General features: G+C 50.6%; 1 protein-coding gene across 4 annotated transcripts in view; it reads right to left on the bottom strand.

The window, feature by feature from the left end:
• Window positions 1–3,806: 3,806 nt before the first annotated feature.
• CCDC88C (coiled-coil domain containing 88C) overlaps window positions 3,807–22,692 on the bottom strand; it is a 126,988-nt gene continuing 108,102 nt past the window's right edge. For 2 of the 4 annotated variants that reach the window (XM_060095723.1, XM_060095725.1), the window contains 6 exons: window positions 21,964–22,202; window positions 16,889–17,077; window positions 13,150–13,218; window positions 10,587–10,655; window positions 9,506–9,798; window positions 3,807–6,084 (listed from right to left, as the gene is read on the bottom strand). In XM_060095723.1, the coding sequence (XP_059951706.1) occupies window positions 5,086–6,084; window positions 9,506–9,798; window positions 10,587–10,655; window positions 13,150–13,218; window positions 16,889–17,077; window positions 21,964–22,202 (1,858 nt within the window). In that variant the 3' untranslated portion in view covers window positions 3,807–5,085. Of the gene's footprint in view, window positions 6,085–9,505; window positions 9,799–10,586; window positions 10,656–13,149; window positions 13,219–16,888; window positions 17,078–18,912; window positions 19,364–21,963; window positions 22,203–22,692 lie in introns of those variants that run through there. The other 2 variants (XM_060095726.1, XR_009531696.1) reach the window with 2 other exon arrangements.

Raw genomic sequence — 22,692 nt, 5'->3', positions numbered from 1 at the left:
GGCGGAGGCTCGCGGCAGACCCGCCGCGGCGGGAGCAAGGCGGCCCCAGCGGCCTGGGCAGGGTGCGGCTTCCAGAAGGGCTCCTAAGGGCCATTGCTCTCCCGTGGGGAACACGGAGGGGCCCGGAGGCTTCTTCTCCACCTGCTTATTTGGCGTCTCTTGCGTGGAGGGGAGATGGGGAAGCAGGTGGCCGGTTTGCCACGTGACTCTGTGAACTTGACCTCAGTGGGCTGGGCCCAAAAGGCAAAGCTTGGAAAGGGGAGGACTTTTCTGAGTCCTGCCATGACCCCCACCTCTTCCCGGGCGTGCCAGGACCTCCCTTCCCTCCCCGCCCCCCAGCTCCCCGCCCGAACCTCCCCTCCCCCGCCCCTCCAGGCTCCTGCCTGACTTCATGTTGTCCACCCTGCCCTGCGGAGACCTCTGCCCCCGTTACAGATGGAGAGGTTCCCCTGGCTCTCGGGTCTATCAGCCGCCCCGGGCCCACTCCTTCTGCTCTACTCGGTGGAGAAGGGCAAACAGGGAAAATGGAAGGAGCGAGAAGCCTGGGGCAGAGTTTCCAGCCTCCAGACTCAGCCCAAGTGGCCTCTGTGTGCCCTGTGCCGAAGGACACGGTTTGCGCACAGCAGCATCCATCCGCTAGGCTGGTCAGCTCTGCAAACCAGCTGCTCTTCTCTTTCACGTTCCTCCTCCTTGGCCCCTTCTCAGTTTTCTGTCTCTTCCTTTTCAGCCCATCCCTAAAAGGTGGCGCTCCCAGCGGTGCGCTGGAGCCAGCCTGCACTGGCATGTGAGAGCAGATTAGTGAATTTCCCGGCATTTTGCAAGTCAGTTGTTAAACACAGCCGTCATTAAAGATGAATTTATGTAAACGTACGAATAATTCATATTAAAAACAATGGTAAACACTCAAAATGTGCCACTTCCTAATTATTTTACTGTTACCTGTGCTCTTGAGGTTATTTACACCTGTTGCATCTGTATGGAAGCAATATTATATAACAGGGTACACTGCACATCTCTTTCCACCTCTGGTTAGGAACACTGTGGCGGCAGCTTGAACTCGACCATGGTGAGAGTGTTTATGCCACAGAAATTGGCAAGTGTTACCAGTTAGGGCTTGATTTATGTCTTCTGTAGTATCTAGAGTCTCTTGACTTAATTAAGAAAGTGATGGGGGCTTCCCTGGGGGCGCAGTGGTTGAGAGTCCGCCTGCCGATGCAGGGGACACAGGTTCGTGCCCCCGTCGGTCCAAGAAGATCCGACATGCCGCGGAGCAGCTCGGCCCGTGAGCCATGGCCGCTGAGCCTGCGCGTCCGGAGCCTGTGCTCCGCAACGGGAGAGGCCACAGCAGTGAGAAGCCCGCGAACGGCAGAAAAAAAAAAAAAAAAAAAAAAAAAAAAGGGAAGTGATGGGGCAAATGTGAATAGTACAGATTAAACTTAAAAGTGTGTCTTCGGTGACTATTCCAGCATGTAAACTATATGTCTAGTTTTAAAAAAACTAGACCTGTGCTGTGTCTCTAAGCCATTACAATGTGAACAGCACAAAAAATTGAGGAAATTTGGCCAACAATCAGAAACTGCTACCTGACTGAGCAGTCACTAACATCATCAACAGATGAGTGAAGTTCTGATATACATCTTTGGCTTGTTTCATTTTCATCTTACTTGCTAACATAAAGAAAACATCAATGGACATTCACATTGGAACTACACTCGTTCGTCAGTTGCAAGAATAGGTTGGCTATAAATACACAAGTTTGGCAAAAATCAGTGAGAGCATTCTAAGACAATCAATCGGCTGTATGGATTTTACAATAAAAAGTATTATATATTTCATATATAGTATAGCTTATTTGTAAATTCTGTGTCACAATCTTTTACATCCGTTAAATGTGTGTGTGTGTGTGTGTGTGTGTGTGTGTATTCCCTCCCCCAGGTTGGTTGATAAACATTTTGGCTGGATGTTTAATGTTGGCTGGTGCTTCATAAGGTTTGTCCTATGCTTTCTAATTTTCTCACTTTCATGTTCTCTGCAGGGTGAGCCCCTCTTGTCTCACAGATGACCCCAAATCTCCCTCCAGGCAGAACTCACTGCTGAGCCGTGGGCATGAATATCCAGTGGCCAGCTGGATATTTCCCAGACACTCCCAGGCCAGTGTGTCTCCCAGGCCAGTGCAGAGAAGGTGTGGCCTGGGAGCTCAGGAGGGGCATGATCTGGGCTGCCCCCCTCAGTAACAGGACCCCGGGGTACTGCCCAGGACCATTGCCTGGGGTTGGCTGTGTATGCGAGTGAGGTGTCAGAATTGGAGCCAGCTGATGGAGTGATGGATAGGGTATGGGGAGGAGGGTGGGGGACATCAAACGCTGTCTCGAGGGACGAGATGGGGGAGGATGGGGAACTGCGTGCTGAGAACCTTGCGTTGGTGGTGTCTCGGGACATCCAAGCTGGAACCAGATCTGGAGGTTCCGGGGAGAGGTTGGTGTTGGAGATACATCTGGAGCCTCTGGGAGCAGATTGTAATGAAAGTTGTGGATGTGTATGAGCTTGTCTGGGGCAGAGAAGGGAGTGAGAAGAGGTCTGGGTGTGCCTTGAGGTGAGCCAAAGGACCAAGCCACAAAGGGATGGGTGTGGCAGGTGTGGAGGTCACCTGGGTGAACCTCCCGAGGTGCCATGAGGGCTGAGCTGTCTGAGGCAGGCAAACTGGTTGGCAGGCTGCTACCAAAACCCAGGGTCAAGGGTATGTGTGTGACCTAGGATGAGAACAGCTGGCTAAGACAAGGGGGGCCAGATTCCAGACACAATCTCAGGTCCAGGATGTGACCTAATAAAACGTGGGTTGTGGAGAGGAGGGATGAGGCCCGCATCACAGGCATCTGTGATTGTGCGACAGCTGGTGTCACTGGAGAAGCCAGGGAGAGGAGTTGAGGAAGCCTGCCGTCCAGGCAGGGGCTCTGAGGGGCCGTCGGTACTCCGGGAGCAGGGTGGGACCAGCTCCGGAGCGGTGCAAGGAGGGAGAGGTCTCGAAGGCGCAACCTAGGACTTGGCAAACAGGACGCTTCCAATGACCGTCTGTGCAAGGAAGGAGTGCATGAACGAGGGGCCGGCAAGTCTGAGGGCTGAAGAGCCGTCCCACAAGGGGGAGAATCACGAGGCAGAGACGGGGAGTTCCCAGGGGAGACTGGCCAGGGGTCAAATGCTGCAAAGGCCACAGGGAATGAAGCCTGCAAGGTGGCCGCCGTTCATATGCTGGAGGAACTCTGCTGAGTGGTGAGACACCCAGACTGCAGAGGCTCAGGAAAGAACGAGTGAGGAGACAAGAGGAGACCCTCTCGAAAAAATCTGGTGAGAAAGCCAAGGAGGCGCTGAGGCTGGACAGAAATCTACTAGAAGAAAGATTTTGACATGTGTGGATATTTATACGCCTGCCTTCCTTCCTCCTTCCCTCCCTCCATCTGACTTAAGCCTCCGACCTGAGGCCCCCAAGGTCTAAATTCCAGGTCTGGCACTTCCTAGTAGAGTAGCCTTGGGAAAATCCAACGGACTACTTTAAGCTGAGCTCCTGCCATGACACAAATCCCATATCAAAACAGGATCCAATTTACACTAAGTTAAAATAAATTCAAGTCGAAAAAAGCTTGTAAAGAGAGAAACCTTGCCCTCCACATTCTCTGATGACCTAGTGGCCAAGGGAGCTGTGGATTCCAGTGACTGGTGCTGAGGCAGGGACCCTGAGCCCCCAGAGCCCAGTCAACGCTGCCATAATGTGCAGTGAGGAAAACCAGGACTCAATACTGTTCCATGTCCTTTTATTACAATTGTCCTTGTGTTCCAGAATGAATGGCTATTTAATACACAACCCGAAGCACTCCTAAAAATGATCTTAGCTTCCCATTTCTTTATTATATTGAATCAAAGGGAAAATAAATCTTCAAAAAAAAAAATCACCAGGTTTAGTGTATCCCTGGAAGAGCACCTTTACTAAACAGGAAACAAAACGTGCCAGGAATCTGACCAAATACACAAAGCAGCAGGTGAGATTCCTGATAGAAAAGAATGACTCCCCATGGAACATAAATAGATCCCCTCAAAGTACATATATCTCACATGAGTGTGTACATACATATGTAATATATTAAAAGAAATTTGGTTTCTACCACGAGAAGTTACTCAGCAATAATAAATCAACATCTCACCTGAGACAGGGGAGTGGGGACACTGCAGCCACGTTATAAACCGAGGCGCACCTCACTCCTGTACACGCCTCCCCTCTGTATGCTGTGCACACTTGCTGGGTGGGCTTCTCTCTGCCCGGCCCCCCAGGCCCAGCAGATCCAGTGTTTGTAGAAAAGCGAGTCAGGGAAGGCAGGTGGCCCTGTGGCCTCGGAGCCCACCCTGCAGAGCCCAGGAGCTGGCTGCAGCGGGGAGGCAAACACCCGAGGCCACCGCCGCCTGCCTGGAAGGCCGCTTCGGCTCTGGGGTGAAGGGACGTGCTTGGGACCCCAGCAATGGCACGGCAGTGCGCCTGGTTTTCAACAGCGAGCCTGCCTCTGGGGTCCACCCAAGGGCCTCCAGATCATTGTAGTTTGGCCAGTGGGGGCTTCCCCTAGGATCAAATGGCTTTTGGGAGGGGAGGAGAGTTTCCAGAGCCACCAGGGCTCAGCCCTGTGAGTGTGTGTATGTGCGTGTGCACGTGCGTGTGCACACGCCCACATATACATGCGCTTCAGTGGAGGTCAGCAAGTTGCAAACGAGTGTTCTACAGGGGCGCGCTCAAATAGTGTCTGCTTTGGGGTCAGTTTGTCACTGCATTCTGAGTGTCCCTATGCCAAAGTGGATTTGTTCAAAAGATACCAGTTGCTGGAGGCTACAGATACAGAAGACAAGTTACACACCGGGGAGAGGGTGCAACCCTCTCAGGGCTTGGCACGGTGTTTTAGTAACAAAACAAACAGAAGAAACGCACGGGAACCCTTTCCTCATTGTAAAGCCCTTTCCTGGCACCACAGGCAGACGGGGAAAGGCCATCATGATGAGCACGTGCGTCAGTAGCTTTAAGGTTTAGGAGCTGCCGGCCCAGGAGCCAAGTCACACGCAGCCGTACTCGTACCACACGGTCTGCTGGTCCCCAGCCGGCTCGGGGGATGCCGGCGTGCTCTTCGAGCTGCTCCCACGACTGAAGTCCTCGGAGGCCCGGCTGCCATGGGGAGCCAGGTCGGGAGACCTGCCCGGGCCCTTGGCAGGGAGGCCCTCGCTGTGGCCCTGCCCCGGGGCCCCGTCCCCCTCGGAGGGGCTGAACCCCGCCCGGACGGGGGCGATGGTGGCCGCCTCTCCCAAGTGCGGGGAGGCTTGGGGCTTAGTCCTGGCAGCTTGGGCTGCAGCAGGTGAGCAGTGCTGGAACTGGGAGTTGCTGCCACTGCCAGCTCCAGCGGCGATGGCTGGGGACGTGGCAGACTGCTGCAGGGGAGCCGGCCTCTCCTCCTTCGGGGGAGCCAGAGAGAAGCGCCTCGCGTCCAGTGGCCGGCTTCGGGGGCCAGGGCCCTGACAGGAGCCGCCAGCCTTTCCCACAAGCGGGGTCCGCTCCCGGGCCAGGCTGTGGGAGCTGGGAAGTGTGGAGCTCTGCAGGCTATGGCTGCCTGTGTCTCTGCCCGCCGAGGCCTCGGGACCCCCTGGCTCCTGTTTGCAGGCCTCTGGCCCGCTGGCCCGGAGGAGGTCGGCGGAGGCCAGGCTGAAGGCCCGGCTCAGGGATGCACTCCGGCCAGTGGGCGTGTGGGAAGCGGGGGGCATCGTGGCCTGCCGGAGTCTGCCCAGGGACAGGCTCTGGGGCGGCTGGGCCTGCCTCTGGGGGGCAGTGGGCAGGGCCTCGGCCTCAGCGGGTCTGAAGTTCGGCTTCACGTACTGCCCGGGCTTCAGTGGCTTCCCCTCGGAGGTGATGACAGGCATCTTTATGGTGGGGGCCACGAAGCTGGTGGGCATCTTGGCCCCTTCCTTCCTGGTAGGTGGGCCTGGCTGGCCTCCGATGGCCGGGAGATCACTGGCCTTTCTAAAATAGTCACTAAGCAGGTCATCCCGGCAACTGGGAGCGTCCTACAGGGAAGAGAGGAAGAATTGAGTGAGGGCCAGAGGGGCCTGGGAGACCCCTCCTCCCACCCAGGATGTCCCCTGTGCCGCCCGCATGGCCAGGACTGAAGTTTCCCGCTCAGCCTGTTGAAGGCCTACCTTCCCCACCATACACACTGCTCTGGTCAGGGGTTAGGACAATACACGGCTCATCAGGGAGAGGACCCAGAGGCCACTCAGTAGCCCCCTAACTCTTTTCTTTCTTTTTTTTTTGGCCGCGCTTTGTGGCACGTGGGATCTTGGTTCTCCGACCAGGGATTAAACCTGTGCCCCTTGCAGTGGAAGCGCAGACTCCTAACCACTGGACCGCCTGGAAATCCCCAAGTAGCCCCTTAACCTTACAAGTAAGAAAGCAGATGCAGAGAGGAAATGACTTCCCACAAGGCTCATCCACTTTATGGAAGGGTCAGGCCAATTGTTTCAACCTGGTTCCCATATTTTCACCAAGCAGAGCAAGTGGCAGAAAGCTGACCGGCAGGACCGGACCTTCTTTGTCAGCCCACCAGGGTCAGCCACACTGCAAGGGCTTTACTGTGGACCGCAGAGAGGAAGAGAAACAAGACCAGCTCCCAAAAAGCCAGAATCAACCACACTCAGGACCCTCACTGCCTCTCAGATGTTTCTCCTAATGTGAGAAGTAAGGGAAAAAGGAGGTACAAGGGGCAGGGGGAGGGCGGTGGGAACCAGAAAGGTCGACTGTCCAGAAGAGGAGGTGACCCAGCCCTCTAGACTGTCCCCCTCAAGCGGCTGCCCCCTGCCATGGAGCTGCCACCTAGCTGGGCTTCCCCTGGCCAGGGAACCGGTGTCCTTTGCCACCATCGTGGGGACAGGAAGAGCCGCCAGAGGCCAAGCTCGATGGCCGTGTTCAGGCTCACTTCAGCCTTCTGCCAACACCTCACAGCCTAGACGAGCCAAGCGGAGGTTTCTCCTGAGGCCGACGCTGCAAGAAGCGGAAGGGAAGTGAGTCCGCATCAGCGATGAGATCAAGGGCCGAGAGCTGCTGCAGTGAGACCCCAGCCCGCTGTGACCTGTCAGGGGGCATCAGTCCGCAGGACGGGTCAGCAGCTCAGGAACCACTTGCTAACAACTCCTGGCCCCTGACATCTGGATGCTCAACTTGACAGAGGTGCAATCTGTGGTTTCATGCTAGTTTGAAGCCTCACTCTTGGCGTGTGTATGCAGTAAGACCCTGGGTCATCAATATGGACAAGAACCATGTATCAAGTGCTTCCCAAATGCCAGGTGCTGTGCTAGGAACCAGGGGTATAATCGCAAAAAACTTAGCTTAATTTTGAAAGCAACCCTTGTAAGGGTTGCTTAAGGTTGTATTAAAACAATATTTAATATGTAAGAAAACTGAGGTCATAGAGGATAGACATCTAGAGAGCGGCAGATTGGAGATTAGAACCTGCGGCTGTCAGACTCTGCAGCTGTTTTCAGCACCTCCTGGTCCCTTTCTGCACACTTCTAACTTCTTTAACACCCACCTTCAGGGCCACCCAGGGAGCCCATCTTGTGACACCCCCTCCCCCCAGCATCATCAGTGCTTGGGGAAGGGGGTCATGGGTGGCTTCTCCAGACCTGCTCAGAGGAGGGTATAGGGGTGCCAGGTGGGGCTATGGGGGTGAGCACCTGGGCAGAGGGGGAGAGGACGGGTGGCTCTCAGAGGGTGAGCATCAGCTTCCAGCAGGGACAGGTGAGCAGCGGTGAGTATCTGGACAGGTCTGAGCTGAGTGCGGAGGGGCCCTGCGCCTTGCTTAGGACCCACCCCCTAAGATCTGCCCAGAGAAAGGAAACTCACGGGGACCAGCACATAATCAGAGAAGGACTGAGAAGAGGAACCATCCAGTTGCAGGCACCCCTGATTTCTGGACGCTCTTGTTTATTCCATTAGATCAGTGCTTCTCAGTGCGTGATGCCTGGACCCACACTGACAGTGAGAGCATCGTCTGGGAACTTCATAGAGATGCAAAATCTCAGGAACTCTGGGGTCCAGCTTGTGTTCTGCCAAGCAAGTCCGACGCACACTGGAGTTTAAGACCCACTGCATCAGACCGTAAACTTCTGGAGGGCAGGTTTTCTGTCTTTCCCACCTTGGGTTCTCCAGCTTCTAACACACAGTAAGTGCTTGATACACAGACCAAACCACAAGGCCTGCTCAGAGGAGGGCAGGGGTGCCAGGTGGGGTTATGGGGGTGAGCATTGAACCACAAGACCAAACACCTAGCAAGTATGCGATAGAAATTTGCCCATTAACTGGTTTGCTTTTTTTTTTTTTGTTTTAGTGCAGGCACCGTGCATACCTCCTAACACACGGTAGCTGCTCAATAAATATCTCCCAAACAAATATTTTGTATTCTGTGTCACTGTGACCCATTAATGTGGGTCACAGAGTTTACTATAGGGCTTGAGAAAGTTCTACTGTATTTGTTTAAGGGAAATGAGAATCACTGAAGCATTAAACCTTAAAAGGTCTCAATTGCAAGACAGTATATGTGTCATCTGTTGAATAACCCAATCGCTCATGGGACTGAATTTAGACAGAGTATGTAAAAGACAGACATGCAGCTTCAGAAAAGCTAAATGGAGACGCTGGAAAGGTGACAGAGGAGGGAATCCTAATACAGGTGATGTTTGGGGGTTAGAGCTGCAGAACAGAGGTCAGCAAACCAGAGCTACGGGCCAGGTCCAGCTGGCTGCCCATTTTTGTATGGCCTGCGAGCTAAGAATAGTTTTCACATTTTTAATGATTGAAAAAAAATTTTTTTATAGAACGGTCTTTTGGGACATGTGAAAATTATATGAAATTCAAATGTCCATGTCCATAAGTAAAGTTTTACTGGAACACGGCCATGCCCACTCATCGACAGATGGTCTGTGGCTGCTTTCCCGCTAAAGCGGCGGAGTCGAGTAGTTGCAGCAGAGACCGTCTGGACTGACAAGCCTAAAATATTTACTATCTGGCCCTTTATAGAAGAAACTTGTTGATCTCTGCTGGTGAAGGCTCAGGGGAAGTGGGCATTCCGAGCTCTGCCACAAAACCTGGTGAGGTGCTAACTCCGTGAGTGGGGGGCTGGCCACTCTTCTTCCGAGAAGCTCCCAGCGGGGGGCGCACAGCACCCCTGCCCTCCATGGCGGCACCACGTTCCGCCCACTCACTTCACAGATGGAGAAACAGCCTCCGAGGTCTGGGGCTGGCTGCCGGCACCCAGGGATCTGCGGGCTCGCGGGTTTGCTCCCCACCCAAGCAGCCCTGCACCTAGGCCACGCACCCCCGCCCCATCCCCTTCTGTGACTTTGCTGCCACGGTTTCTGCCTACTGTCCCAGTTTGGGAGATAGCAAAGGAAGAGGGATTCGCTGTGTCCCTTTGAGCCCGGGGCCACTCACGGAGGAAGGGGAGCCCCGGTTGCTCTCTTCCAGGAACTCCTCCAGGGTGACCATCTCACTGCTCGGGGAGGCTGCTGAGCAGGGCCGCACCCCGCCATGGGGCTGGGCTGCGCCCCTCTTCCGGGCGCCCTCTTGGGGGAGAGGCCCGTTCCGGGGTGGGGGGTACTCATGGCGGCTGAGGGCAGTGCGCCCCGGGGTGCTGGCATCCCGCGGCAGAGTGGCTGTGTCCCTACTGGGGATCAGGTCTTCGCTGCTGAAGCTCTCGGACCTGCCGTGGAGCTGGTCGGAGGAACCTGGGGTCGGGGCGGGTGACACAGAGAACACACGTGAGTCCCCCTCTCTGTCTCCAGGGGGCTCTGTGCTGCCCCCAGCTCACTTAAGACAGAGAGGACGCTGCCTGAGAACCCAGGGCGCACTTCTCCCAGGCTGGGATTTTGGATGTTAAGGACACTCTGGAATGCTTAGAATTCAGAACAAAGTGACTTGAGATAAAAGTGGAAAGCTTCTGCTAAAGTTTCAATTGTTAGGAGCTATACGGCACCACACTCATTAGCTCTTGTCTGTTCATACAGTTAAAGGTTTACTTAGCACCTGCTTCGTGCCAGGTGTTCTTTAGAGGCTGGTCATGTGGACTCTGAGAAGTGAAAAGATTTGCGTAAGGGTTTATGGTCTTGGGACAGCAAACACATTCTTTTCAGATGTGCAGGAAACATTCATTAAGACAGACCACATTCTGCACCATCAACTTAAAAAGAATCAAAGCCATCCACTATGTTCTCTGACCACAGTGGAATGGAACTAGCGTCACTCTCTCCATTCTAAAGATGAAGTAACTCGGATTCAGAGGATGGGTGACTCTCCCAGGTGCCCAGAGCCTGTCAGAGGGGGTGAAGGGATTTGAACCCCAATCCATCCAAACTCCGGGCCTTCACCTGAAACCGCGTGATGTGGCCTGGGAATGCAAACGCAGAATGCATGGAGGATCTTGGGAACTGTATCTTTAAAATGACAAGTATACTGTAAGCCCAGAGTCAGAGATCCACATACACTGTAAAGTGCCCAGAAGGAAGGGCCGGCTCACCTTTCAGGTTAAGAGGTGAGCTGTCGCTGGACGCATTTCTACTGCTCTCCAAGCTCCCCGGCCGGGATGCTGAAAGGAAACGCCAACATATAACTTAAGGGCCGATGGTAAACCATCTAATCTGAGAAAAACTATGGAACAAAGTAACTCTGTGCCAGAGTGAAGCTGAGCGCCCCCAGGAAGGGCGGGCTTCGGGATCCTCTCTGTTCTCCCACAAGGACAGCTAACTTCCCTGAGTGCCAGGCGTGGCACCCAGTAGACTGTCCAGAAATGACAGCCTATGGTATATACATATTTTTTATTAGGTCTAGGGCTGTGGCTTAAAACAATTTTGTTAATGAGGAAAATCTCATGCAGAACTGAAAAAGCAGACAAAAAAAAAAAAAAAAACGGCTGCTCTGGGTGAGCCAAGGGTTGGGGTGGGGATGCCACCCCTATTACTGCACAGAGCTTTCTGGAACACGTGTGAAAATCTCCTGCCTAGACCATGACAGTGCAGCTCGGTGAGGGTGGCAGCCAGGAAACGGCAGCGTGTGCACACGTGTGTTATGTGTGTGAAAGGGAGTGTGTACCCGTGTGCAGGTGGCTTCAGCTCCCTGATCCCGGGAGTGGGACCCTCAGCAGGAGAGGGAGCACTTGCTTTTCCCAGCTGTTTGCTGTCCTTTGGCTCATCCATGTCAAATTCACACCTGCCCCTGGTTTGCCCCAGGGAAAACCTGACCTTTATGGTGACAAATGCTGGAGGGAACCAGCCCTCCCGGCTGCTGTCTGTGCCTGAGCGGGTCTGCGGTGGCGGCTCTTGGATCCCAGGGTGAATAACCAGGTCCAGGGAGGGACCCCGCCCACAGGGCACAGGGCAGGCTGGGTCTTCAAGGCCTGCAGGGTACCTCTCCCGGTCCCCTCCACCAGCAGCACTCAGCATCACGGCCCTCGTCAGCCTGCCCTGTGTCAGTGTTTGTCCTGCTGGACCATGAACCCCTGGGGGACGGGGACTGTGTTTCTGTCATCTCTGCATCCTCCCAGCACGCAGCTGGTGTTGACCGCACTGAGAACTGGAGACGCACTATGTACAAGCCACCTCCCCTCCTGCCTGCAAGTTTGCTTTTGGTTTTCTGGGTCTTTAGGGCACCCAGTTCCCAAGTGCTGATGCGTTCTCTGCAAATAGAAGGCATCTGGAAAACACTTACTAGCAAACGGGGTTTGGGGACGAGCCAAAAAATACATGGTTTTCGTGCATGGTATAAAAGCAGAATAAGTCCTCTCTTTGAGAAGGGAATATTTGAAATTAAAAAAAGCACATCCCTCTTTAAAAAGGAAATAAGTTTCACTAAAATTGTGATACAAATCAATGGGACCCCAAAGCACTTTTGTTTATCTAAGCATTGCATCAAAAACCCCGTTCCCTTCTTTTTCCCCAATAAGAGAAGCTCAAGGAATCAGAATACTTAGGAAGAAAACCCTTTTGGTCAGCTGACAAGTATAAATTGGGCTACTCAGGTTTACCAACGTTGCAGGAGATGCCTGCTGTTGTGTTACCCACCACTCAGTGTAAAGACATAAGGGCGCCCTGTGTCAAACTGTTTCATCACAGAGCCTGTCTTTCCTCATGGCAGTTGGAAATGTCTGTATTTGTATCATAATACTTTTAAGACAATGGATAGGGTAGAGATAACACTTATTGTCGATCAGAAATAAACTGAATTCAATGTAAACTTTGAGTTTTTTTTTTTTTAAGAATTACCTTCCAACCCTTCTATGACTTTTTTTTTTTGCAAAACTTTTAAAAAAAAAACCCAAAGCGGGCCTCCCTGGTGGCGCAAGTGGTTGAGAGTCCGCCTGCCGATGCAGGGGATACGGGTTCGTGCCCCGGTCTGGGAGGATCCCATATGCCGCGGAGCGGCTGGGCCCGTGAGCCATGGCCGCTGAGCCTGCGCGTCCGGAGCCTGCGCGTCCGGAGCCTGTGCTCCGCAACGGGGGAGGCCACAACAGTGAGAGGCCCGCATACCGCAAAAAAAAAAAAAAAAAAAAAAACAAAAAAAACCCAAAGCTGTTTATAATTTTTGAGAAGGTTGGTATAATTCCTGGTTTCCCTTCTGCCTAAGTTTACAATATGCCTGAATCAAACGGCAAGTGCTTCTCACAATTTCTAAGACTAAATATAACTTGGAGCCACTCTGGTCAACTAAAATCCAAGTGAGGACAGTGAGAGATCTTCCTGAAATCAACGCTCCCTGTGCGGGTCACCAGAACTTCCTGGCAAACACGAGGGGGTGCTTTAAAGCAAAAGGAATGAAAGTCTCCAGAAGTGGGATGCTTGATAAGTAGTGACTTCCCCGTCACTGGAGGTATGTAAGCAGAAGTCACATGCTCAGGCCCTGGGGAGGGCCACGAAGGAGCCTGGAGGAACTGTGGACCCCCCCCATTCCCACTTCATACAACAACTTCACTTTCACCTGTTTTGTGTGTTGGACTTCCATACAGGACTTAGCTTAAAGGAAAAGCACTGTTGATAAGAACAAGACTGAGAACCCAGGAGGAAGGGGACATCGCACTGACCACTCACCGTACTGCCTGTGGGGAGTGAACTCGAGCTCCAGGGACGGTTCGCAGAGGCTGTCATCGGAATTATAGCCTGTGGTGAAAATAAGGTGATGATACAGGGGTCCCGGAACATCCACAGGGAAACACGGGGTCCTGTGCTGGACGGCCACCTCTGACTGGCACCTGAGCCACGGCAGCGCCCAGCCCTTGGAGGCGAGGGAGGGACGCGTGGACGTGCCTCTTCCATCCCTCCCCCTACTCCTCCTGCTGGCACAGCCCTCACTCCTGAGTCCTGTTAGATTTAACTTCGAATCCCATTTCCGCCTGTGCAGTGACAGGGACTTGAAGACTAAAGCAGTGATCTGGCCAAAGGATTACACAGCAAAAGGAGGTGAGTATTTAGGGCCCTGGGGAGCGCCTCCCAACCTCCAAGGCCAAGCCGTGCCAGCAGTTCTGGTCTGGAGACCACACTTGTCTTCAGGAGGCGGGAGGAAGGCAGAGGAAAGAATCCAGCACCTGAGGGGAGAGGCTGACTCCCTGGAAGCAGCCCTGCCGCAGCAGCTCCTCATCCGAAATAGAACTGGAGGCACAGGCCACCCATCAACTGCCCTTTCCCCGAGAGGGACTCAGATGCCCTCTGCCTCAAGCCTGCTACCTTCTCTCTGACAGTAGACCCTGGGTCCCACCAAATGGCAAGAGGGTTTCCGCCCTGTCCCCAATTCCTATTATAAAAGTTCTGGCAGTGAGATACACCCAAAGTTAGGTATGATTTACACACTACTATATATAAAATAGGTTAACTAATGAGGACCTACTGTGTAGCACAGGGAACTCTTCTCAATACTCTGTAATGACCTATATGGGAAAAAAAATCTAAAAAAGAGTGGATATATGTATATGTATAACTGATTCACTTTGCTGTACAGCAGAAAGGAATACACATTGTAAATGAACTGTACTCCAATAAAAATTTTTTTAAAAAAGTTAGGTATGATCTAACTGCTTCCTTTGCAGGTTTTGTCTCCTGGAGATGAGGGCGGGACGACTCCTTTTTTTAACTCATTTGAAGGCAGAAGAATCCTACATTTTGAATTCTCCCCTAATGCCCAACTCAAAGTAGTAGCTTAATGAAAACTTGCCGCCTTGATTACTACAGTATAACATGGCTAGTGATATGTAGGTTATTGGTCGTTAAACCTGGCTAATGTCAGAACTTTCTGGAAAACTTTTTAAAAATATGGAATCTCATTTAGGAAAAGCATATCTGTATTTGTCCTTTGACCCAGCAATTCTACTTCTAGGGATAAACTCTGGGGACTGGTTGGCTGAATGAACTGTCATACCACCATTTTAATTATTACGCGCCTCTTAAAAAGAATGAGGAAGATCTCCATGATATATGGCTAAACAAAAAAAAAAATCAAGGTGCATTATTTTGTTTATTTTTGCAAAAAGAAACACTGGAAGTATAAACAAGGAACCAAAAAAGATGGTTATCCATAGGGTGATTTTGGAATGGAATGGAGGGGAAAGGGAGAGATGTGAGACTCAGAAATCTAAGCATGCCTTCCTACGTAATTTAGCTTTAAATTACATAAATATTTTATGTATTAAAAAACAGGATTACTTTAAAAAGAAAAAATTCTAACACTGAAAACAGAAACAAATGAACCTTACTGTATATCAAACTGCTAACATAATCACCTAGAGAAAAAAATTCCAGTGAATTTTGAATATAAAACTCTGCATCCTTAGTGAGATATAATCTCAGAACTTAAAGAACTACAAGAAAACGAACATCACTTAGTAGTTTTATTGTTAGTAATATAAATTTTTTCCCATTACTGCATATTTTCAGGAAAAATAAATAGATGTTTCGAGAGACAAGACTTCTGTGTAAGAAAAGGACATGCATATGAAATTAAAGAAAAAATCCCTGTAATGTTAAATTGGAATTGGAAATAGTGATATGAACTCATAATATCTATGTGTCCTTTCTTTACTGAAAGGGTCTAAAAGTAATGACAACTCTGTAGTGTCCAGATCTTGATTATTAAATTCTGCTCTAAAAGGAACTAGATTTACTTCAAGAAATGTTGATTCTAAGGGCAGGGAGTGGGGGCGGGGTGCTCCATTTTGAAGACGGTTACATGCCCACTGGCAATGACTACCCAGAGAGTGTGAGAACTGGGCTGCCAGGGAATCGCCATGGGCAGTGCTGGGGTTGCAGTGTTGATGGACCCTCAGGCACGCTCTGCAGACGTGTGACTGGCCAGTGATGTTTCCAGGCTGGTTCAGGGATGGGGTCCAGACTGAGACAGCCCAGGGTTAGCCTGGAGGGCTGGTCCTTGAGCCACACAGACCACTGGAAAACTGAGGGGAGATGGTGTTCCCAGCTCTTTCCCAAGACCAGGCAGGGCCTCTGTACCCCCGAGCCCAGGAAACCAGGGGAGACTGATGACTGTGGACAACAGACACCCTTGCCACACCGGGCTCAGAGCATGCCTGTTCCAGACAGCACACGGCCCGGCCCCACTGACATCCAACAGTAAGTGACTCGCCTGCAGTGTCTGGCCAGCAGTGGGGAGAGGCTGTCCGGCTGCCCTGTGCCCACCCAACTCACCTTCTCCCCCGCGGGGCTTCCTACTTGTAAGCAACTGGGACGAGGGCAGGGACCCTGTCTGTCTTTGCTTTGCTTGTCAAACCAAGGTTGTGCAAGTCCCTGGTTTCAAGAGCCGAGTGGGGGGTATTATTATGAAAAATAACAACCACTTCTTGTCCTCCAATTACTAACACCCCAGAGGCAATCACTTTTTCTTTCAGCTGTTTCTTTGGATAGTTTCATATCACTAAATTATCAGCAGAATGTCTTTTTTGGTCTTAAGTTTCATCTTTTCCTCTCTGTTGGCATATTTTAAATTTCCCAGTGCTTGCTCCACCCACCCCTGACTGACTGCTCTTTTGGTAGCATCCCATTCTTGTTTCATGGGTGCAACAGCTTGGCGCATCTCTGACTATATTAATGACGGGCATCGTAAAGCTTTCATCTCCGTGCTTCTATTTACTCTGTTGCCTCTCACACTGGTTTTGGTCTCTGGTACTGGAGGCTCTCCTCAGGTGTCCGTGGGCTTCACCTGGCCAGACCTGACAGGGACATTCAACTGGGAATTCCTTAAGCTGATCAGATGACTGGAAGCATGTCTTAATCTCACATCTAAAGATGTGAACACACATGGCTACTGGCAACCTGGGAGACCTTCAGTTTGTAAAGCCTTCTCTGCAACCTCCTTGTTTTTCATTTGGGAAACTTGCCTCCCACTTTACTAACCTCCAGTTCAGAGACCCTCTTGTGTATCCTCCGTAGAGAATAAACCTCCAGACTTCTACCAGGTTGGGCTGAGGGAGGCTGCCTGCTTTTAGCCCAAACTTGGACCTCCCCTTCTGGAGCTGCTTGGTGCCACCAAGTCCTGCACGGTGGTGGTGAGAGGGGGTCCTGGGGCTTTCCCACCAGTGGCTTGGGATCAGGCCTCCAGATGGTGAAGCTGTCTGTCCAGAGGCATCCACCCAGCTGGCAGGCAGGGCTGAGGCCTGAACCCGTGTCTGTGTGACGCCAGAGCCAGCCCACAGCTTAAGCACTCTGCTCTCCGCCTCTCAGCCTGAGACCCCTCCTGGCCCTGAGAGCCTGGGGTCTTTAGGAAGGAACCTGAGCCCCAGATGCTCGGCCCTCTTGTTTCTGGACAGGTGAGGGGCCCACGACTCACCTTTGGCGCGGCCTGGGTGCCGCGAGATGGGGGTGGAGCTGGAAGGGGTTGTAGTGATGGCTGAGGACGAACAGGGCCGGGGGCCCGGCTCCACGGGCCAGGGCTTCATGGCTGGGTCAGCAGAGGCATCCTTGCGGTCAAGGCTGTCTCTGTGCGGGGACCCTCGCTTTGGCTTTAGGTCCCCAGGACCTGGGGCAGAGAAGGACACTGAGAAACAGGGCTGCAGAATCCTGTGCCCAGGCTGGGCTACCACACGGAGGCCTAGAAGCAGGGGTGGCAGGGCACACGGACCACAGGTACAAAAGCTAAGCTTCCCACCTCCCGGGCTGTGGTTTAAACAGGAGGGCCCACCTCCAACGATGGGCCAAACTGTGAGCCCCGAGATTTTGGCTGGGAGGAAATAAAGGAAAAACTCAAGAGGACAAACAAAATGTTGGTAAAAGTCCAACATACTAACTATAGAGCACACCTGCTGCATAGCACTGTATATAACTCAAATCCCTGATTTAAAAAGATCCTGGCCGATGTCTGCTCAGGATCACTCGGATCTGAGGCTGAGGCCCTGAAGGTCCAGGACATGCAACTTGCCAACTGGCTTCACTTATAATCTGCGAAAAAAATTCACTGTCACCTTAACAACAGGGTAAGAAGTCTTTAATCTCTGTATGGTGAGACTGACTACAAGAAGGATTTTTACCTTGTATCTTATGCTTTTCTACAGTCTCTGAATTTTCTACCATGAAGACATACTCTTGTCAAAGTTAAATAAAATCCTATATAAAAACATTAAAAAAAAACCCCTCCAACTGTCTAGTAATAAGAAAGGGGATGGGCTCTCCAAATAGGAGACAAAACTTAATGCAGTTGGAGTTCCTATTAGCATGAGGACAGGGCTGTTTTGCATAATGTCTCACTCTAGGCACCCCCAAGGCTGCAGACAGAGCCACGACCACTGTGTCAGGATCTTGGTCCCTCTCCAGCCTCTTCCATGGACCTGACTCTGCCCCTTAGCCACTCCAAGTCTGGACTCACTGTGAAGTTTTAAGCGCCTGCATCTTAGGACTTGAAATCAAAGTAAAATTTGGATTTTGAAAGATAACCTTGATGAGAAGCAAGACTCAAGTCTGGTGGGATGGATGGGACAGACATCCAACAGGTGGTTAAAATGAGCAGAGGGGAGGTGGAGATGACCACACGGTTAGCACCAACAGCAGAGAAACAGCCCCATTCCAGCAGCATGCTCGGGGGACAGGCCTGGAAGGCCAGGACCACAGCGGCCCAGGGTTCCCAAGGCAGGGTGCGTGAGATGAAGTCGCTGCCACGTCAGCCGACTTCAGCGTTTTAATATGTATGTATTTATTTTTTTATAGTTACCTGATTTTTATGGTACTGGTTTTCCATTTACAGTACAGGTAATAATCTTTCCTTTTAGGATAAATTTAAGTGGAAACGGTGAGCCAGTTCAAGGGAAAATATGTAAGTGACCACATAGGTGATGTAAAGATGTGGCCGAAATCATGAAGATGGTACAACAATGACTGCAGACAGAAAAAACGGCAGTAGCTAAAGGCCTCTAGCGACCAGCCTTTCCCCCGCTCTGGGTGTGACTGGCGTGCTGACGTTCTTTCTGTCCACTGCTGCTTTAACTTCAGCATCCAAGATGTCAGAGAGCGACAGTACAGTCATAAAGCTTCATTCTGGACTGAACTCTGGCTGGGCAACATCGATGCAATTATTCAAAACGCTTGAATGGAGCACAATAAATCCTTCAAAACACAGAGCACCTCTAAAAAGGACCTTATTGGCAAAAGCCAACAATTCAGGGCTCTGACAAAGGGAGAGGAGAAAAGGGCAGCGGTTTTAAATTTAGATGCTTAAAGGTAAGTCTTAAAAAAACCTCACTTGACAGAGGCTGTGTATTTTAGGAAGCATAGCGACAACAGACCAGCTCTGCTTTACACGCGGGCGTGACAAAAGCCTGCAGGTGCGAGAGAAGGGGGGCAGCACACGGCCCCTGGACTTACTCAGCACGGACATCCTGGCCCAAGGACCTGTGCACAGATGTCCCGAGGCTCCCCTACAGCTGTGCTGTACTGGAGAAACGGTCCAGTGGGTGTGACAACTCATCTTCTCTTTTGAACTCAGAATCCACGCTGGCTACTTTAAGTTTGGCTTGGAACTGGGGTCAGGAGGAGGGGTCCGCTATAGGTCCTCTGGCCTTTAGGTACTGTTTTTGTTTGTTTTCGTTTGTTTGAAATTCAGAAATGAAGGAGGATACACGATGAAGACACATGGTAAAGGAAAAGGATTAGAAATCTCCAATCTCTGGAAAAGGGAGAGGCTCATTAGGAGAGGATGGGGTGTCAGAGGAAGACCAGAACCGCAGGTGTTTAGAGAGAGCCGGGTGGGCCATTGGAGACTTGTCTTTGTCCTTGCTTTTGCTTCTCAAAAAGGGACTCTTTTTGCGCTGAGTTGCTAAATCGTTATCCCCAGGATAACCCGAGAGGAAGGAAAAAAAAAAAAAAACAACAAATAAATGAAATGAATAGTAACGCATGACTCTAAATTAGCTCAATGTACTTAGGAAATCAGTATCCTGTCCAGCCCAGGAAAGATGGAAACAATAGCCACGACAAGACCGGAATCAGGACTCAGTGAGTCACTTATGCTCTGACTCAGTTTAATTAATTTAGCAGCACTTAGTGCCGACACTTTACTTACTCAGCACGTGAAGAGAATTACGTATCGCTCAAGGAGCGGAAGGGCCTAGACAATTTTTCAATTTCAAAGTGTGAAATTATTAAATAAGAATGTTTATTAAGTTAGGAGCCAGCTTCTCTTACTCATCCATTTTAATGACTGACTCCCTGACAATTTGGCTCACGTGCTCCACAGTACGTTTCTGGACCGCTGTAATGAAACAGTCTACCTGAAGTATTCACTAATAATCCTTGTATATCTGAAATAACCTCTTTTGGCAGGATGAGTTTAAAAATAATGAAAGTACCTCTTTTTCATACCCCAAAGCCCTCAACACCAAGAATTATTATATGCTTTTAGATCTCCTATGCATCTTCTAATTCATGGCCTTTAAATCACAGAGTCTTATCAGAGCGTACAACTGGTCTCACTTTTTGAACATGTCATACAGAAACAACCAGTATATCCAATTTCTGATTTACAGTTAAATTTGGTACCAGAACGTCCATTATTTCTTCCTCTATAGCACCACCTGGTGGCCAATGCTCACACCACAGGATAAGGGACTGACTTTATGTGATGCTGGGGCCCATGCCTCTGCTGGGGCCCCTGGCTAGGCAGCATGTTGGTTCAGCTTTAACTGCAGGCAGTGCCCTTGTTGGGGAAGAGCTCAGGCTCCAGAGTTGACAGACCTCTGTTCGAATCCAAGTTCTGCCACTTACTATATCAGCAAGTGTTTCACCTCGTCAAGCCTCACTTTCTAAGCTCTGAAAAGGGGATGATTAATCATGCCTAACTCACGGGGTAGTTAGGACTAAACGCAAGGCAGATAAAGTAAATTAGCTGACAAGGTACTGAGCCCAAAGAAAGCACCCAATGCATGGCTGCTGTTATTGATAATCATCACTGACTTGCTCATTCATGGATGGGTACAAGCATTTTTTTTTCCTCTGAAAGTTTTCCTGACCCAGTTAGGCTGGTTATAGTTAATTAAGTCAACTTTAATACAAATTGAGGTGATAAATGTCAAAACATTTAAATAGTCAAAATGAAAACCCGGGGCCACAGATCCCCTCTAGATAAAAACCAATGTTAAGCTTCATTATCATTTATCTGCACAAGAGCCTTTTACCTAATCTGACCTTCTGTAAAGATCGGGAGTGCAAGCATTAGTCCCCAAACAATGTGTGCGTGAATGCATTTTCTTTTGTGCATTTGAAAGTGACACAGCAGTACCTGAAGTGGTGAATGTGGCCTCCTGAAAGGCTTGTGCACATGTCACACTCAGAAGGTGGCTTGTCACAGGCCCTTAGTGCTATAATGTCAGCCACCACCCCTGACAGTGTGTGGGTCTCAGGCATAGGCCTGATCTTCAGAAGGTCCTGGTGTCTTTCATAAAAATTTAAATTATTCAGGCTGCAGTTTTGGCATAAATAATCCATGAAATGATATTTAAAAGTAAATTTGGAAATTTAACCTTGTTTGAAGTAACTGCTGTGTTTAATCGATTCTAAGATGCATATCCCCACCCCCCGCATCTTAACATCACTGAAATCAGGATGCAGCTTCCACAGTGTCTTATAGTCACCACTGGGGCCAGATGGAACTGTGACAGAACCGTCACTGCCGTGACCAATATATTTTACTCATATTTTCCTTTTATGTGTGTACACAAAAATCTGTCTAATTAAGTCTTTTAGAAGAGCTCTTCAACAAGAGTATAATAAAAATTCTAAGTGGCAAAGCACTGCATCATTTGATTGCCAGTGGTAAATAAAGTAATTGGGCAGTTTATAACTGATAGCCTCTTAAGAGTTTGACAGAATAAAGCACATTCAACTAGAAATCCATTTCAGAACCCCTGGCAAACTCCAAATGACAGCCCTCATGGAAAGGTAAGCCGGGCCCCCCCTGGCTGGTAAGACGGAAGACCAGGTCAGGCTGGAGAAGAAAACCTGACTGCCTATTTAAGTGCTAAAAAGACTGCAGTCACACGTGGACTTGCAAAAGATCGCACATATGCACATTGCCCGTTAAATGCGTCGGGGATCTCCCTACAGAAATAGTCTACTCTAAATCTCTGACACGTACAAGGAAACCCCCAAACATATGCTACTGAGCTTGCCTCTGGTGCCTGCGTGGTTACCAGCTTTGGTTTGAGTCCCTCCCACAGGATTAGCGATGCTTCTCGCTCGACATGGGTTTGTATTTTCTTGGTTATTAACACACCTATGGAGGCAGATGTGCGTGTACACAGCACACCCCCTTCACGCTCTTACACACACACATGTGCATATCCACACGCCGTCTCCCTCTACCCGGTCCAATGAGAGGGTCCCTTAGACCACCCCCTGCAGCCAGGTCAGCCCGCCTACCTTTTCCCAGGGTCCCGTTGTGGATGTCACGCTCTTCTGCACAGCTTGAGCCCAACGGGGTGGCCTCGGGGTTCTCCGGCTGGGATCTGAGCGGCTGAGAAGTGGACGGCGAGGTTGGGTCTGGGGACTCCAGCTGCCGGGGAGGACTGTCTGTAGTCGACTTCAATCGTTCTCTGGAACCCTCTTTCTTTGGTTTGATGAGTTTGACTAAAGCTTTGGCTCCAATCCAGTGGTTTTTCCTAGTTAGGAGTAGATTTTTAGGACACAGTCAACCCTCACTGCCCCCTCCAGCAGGTTACTGGGTGCCCTAACGTGGGCTGGGATTCCCATCACCAGCCTGGGAAGCTGGCCAGTAACCACCACCATGACCACTGTATTTGGGGCTCAGGAGGCAGAACAGAATTCTCGGTCACGCATGCGCTCGGGGATAGTTAGAAGCATGTATTGGGTCAGAAATTCCCACTAGTCTCTCGGGAAAACAGAACGTCAAGTAGGCCCATTAACTCTTGATTATCTCTGGGAAATAAAGGAAGTAATGCTCTGCTAATGTGATCTATTAGATGGCAATTTTTTGCCACAATGCCCTTTTCAGCGTCACATTCCTCCTCATCCTCTGCTAAAGTTCACAGTAAGCATAATAAGCTGGCATTCCTAGACCACTCCCGGCACCGAGGAATCCGGGTGAGATGGCAGAGGGCAGGGAAGAGTGTGCCGTGTGAATTAAAAACA

This window comes from Mesoplodon densirostris, chromosome 4 (assembly GCF_025265405.1).
Source record: "Mesoplodon densirostris isolate mMesDen1 chromosome 4, mMesDen1 primary haplotype, whole genome shotgun sequence".
NCBI lineage: Eukaryota > Metazoa > Chordata > Mammalia > Artiodactyla > Ziphiidae > Mesoplodon > Mesoplodon densirostris.
The sequence above is the reverse complement of the archived record's forward strand: the minus strand, read 5'-3'. Positions and strand labels throughout refer to the sequence as shown.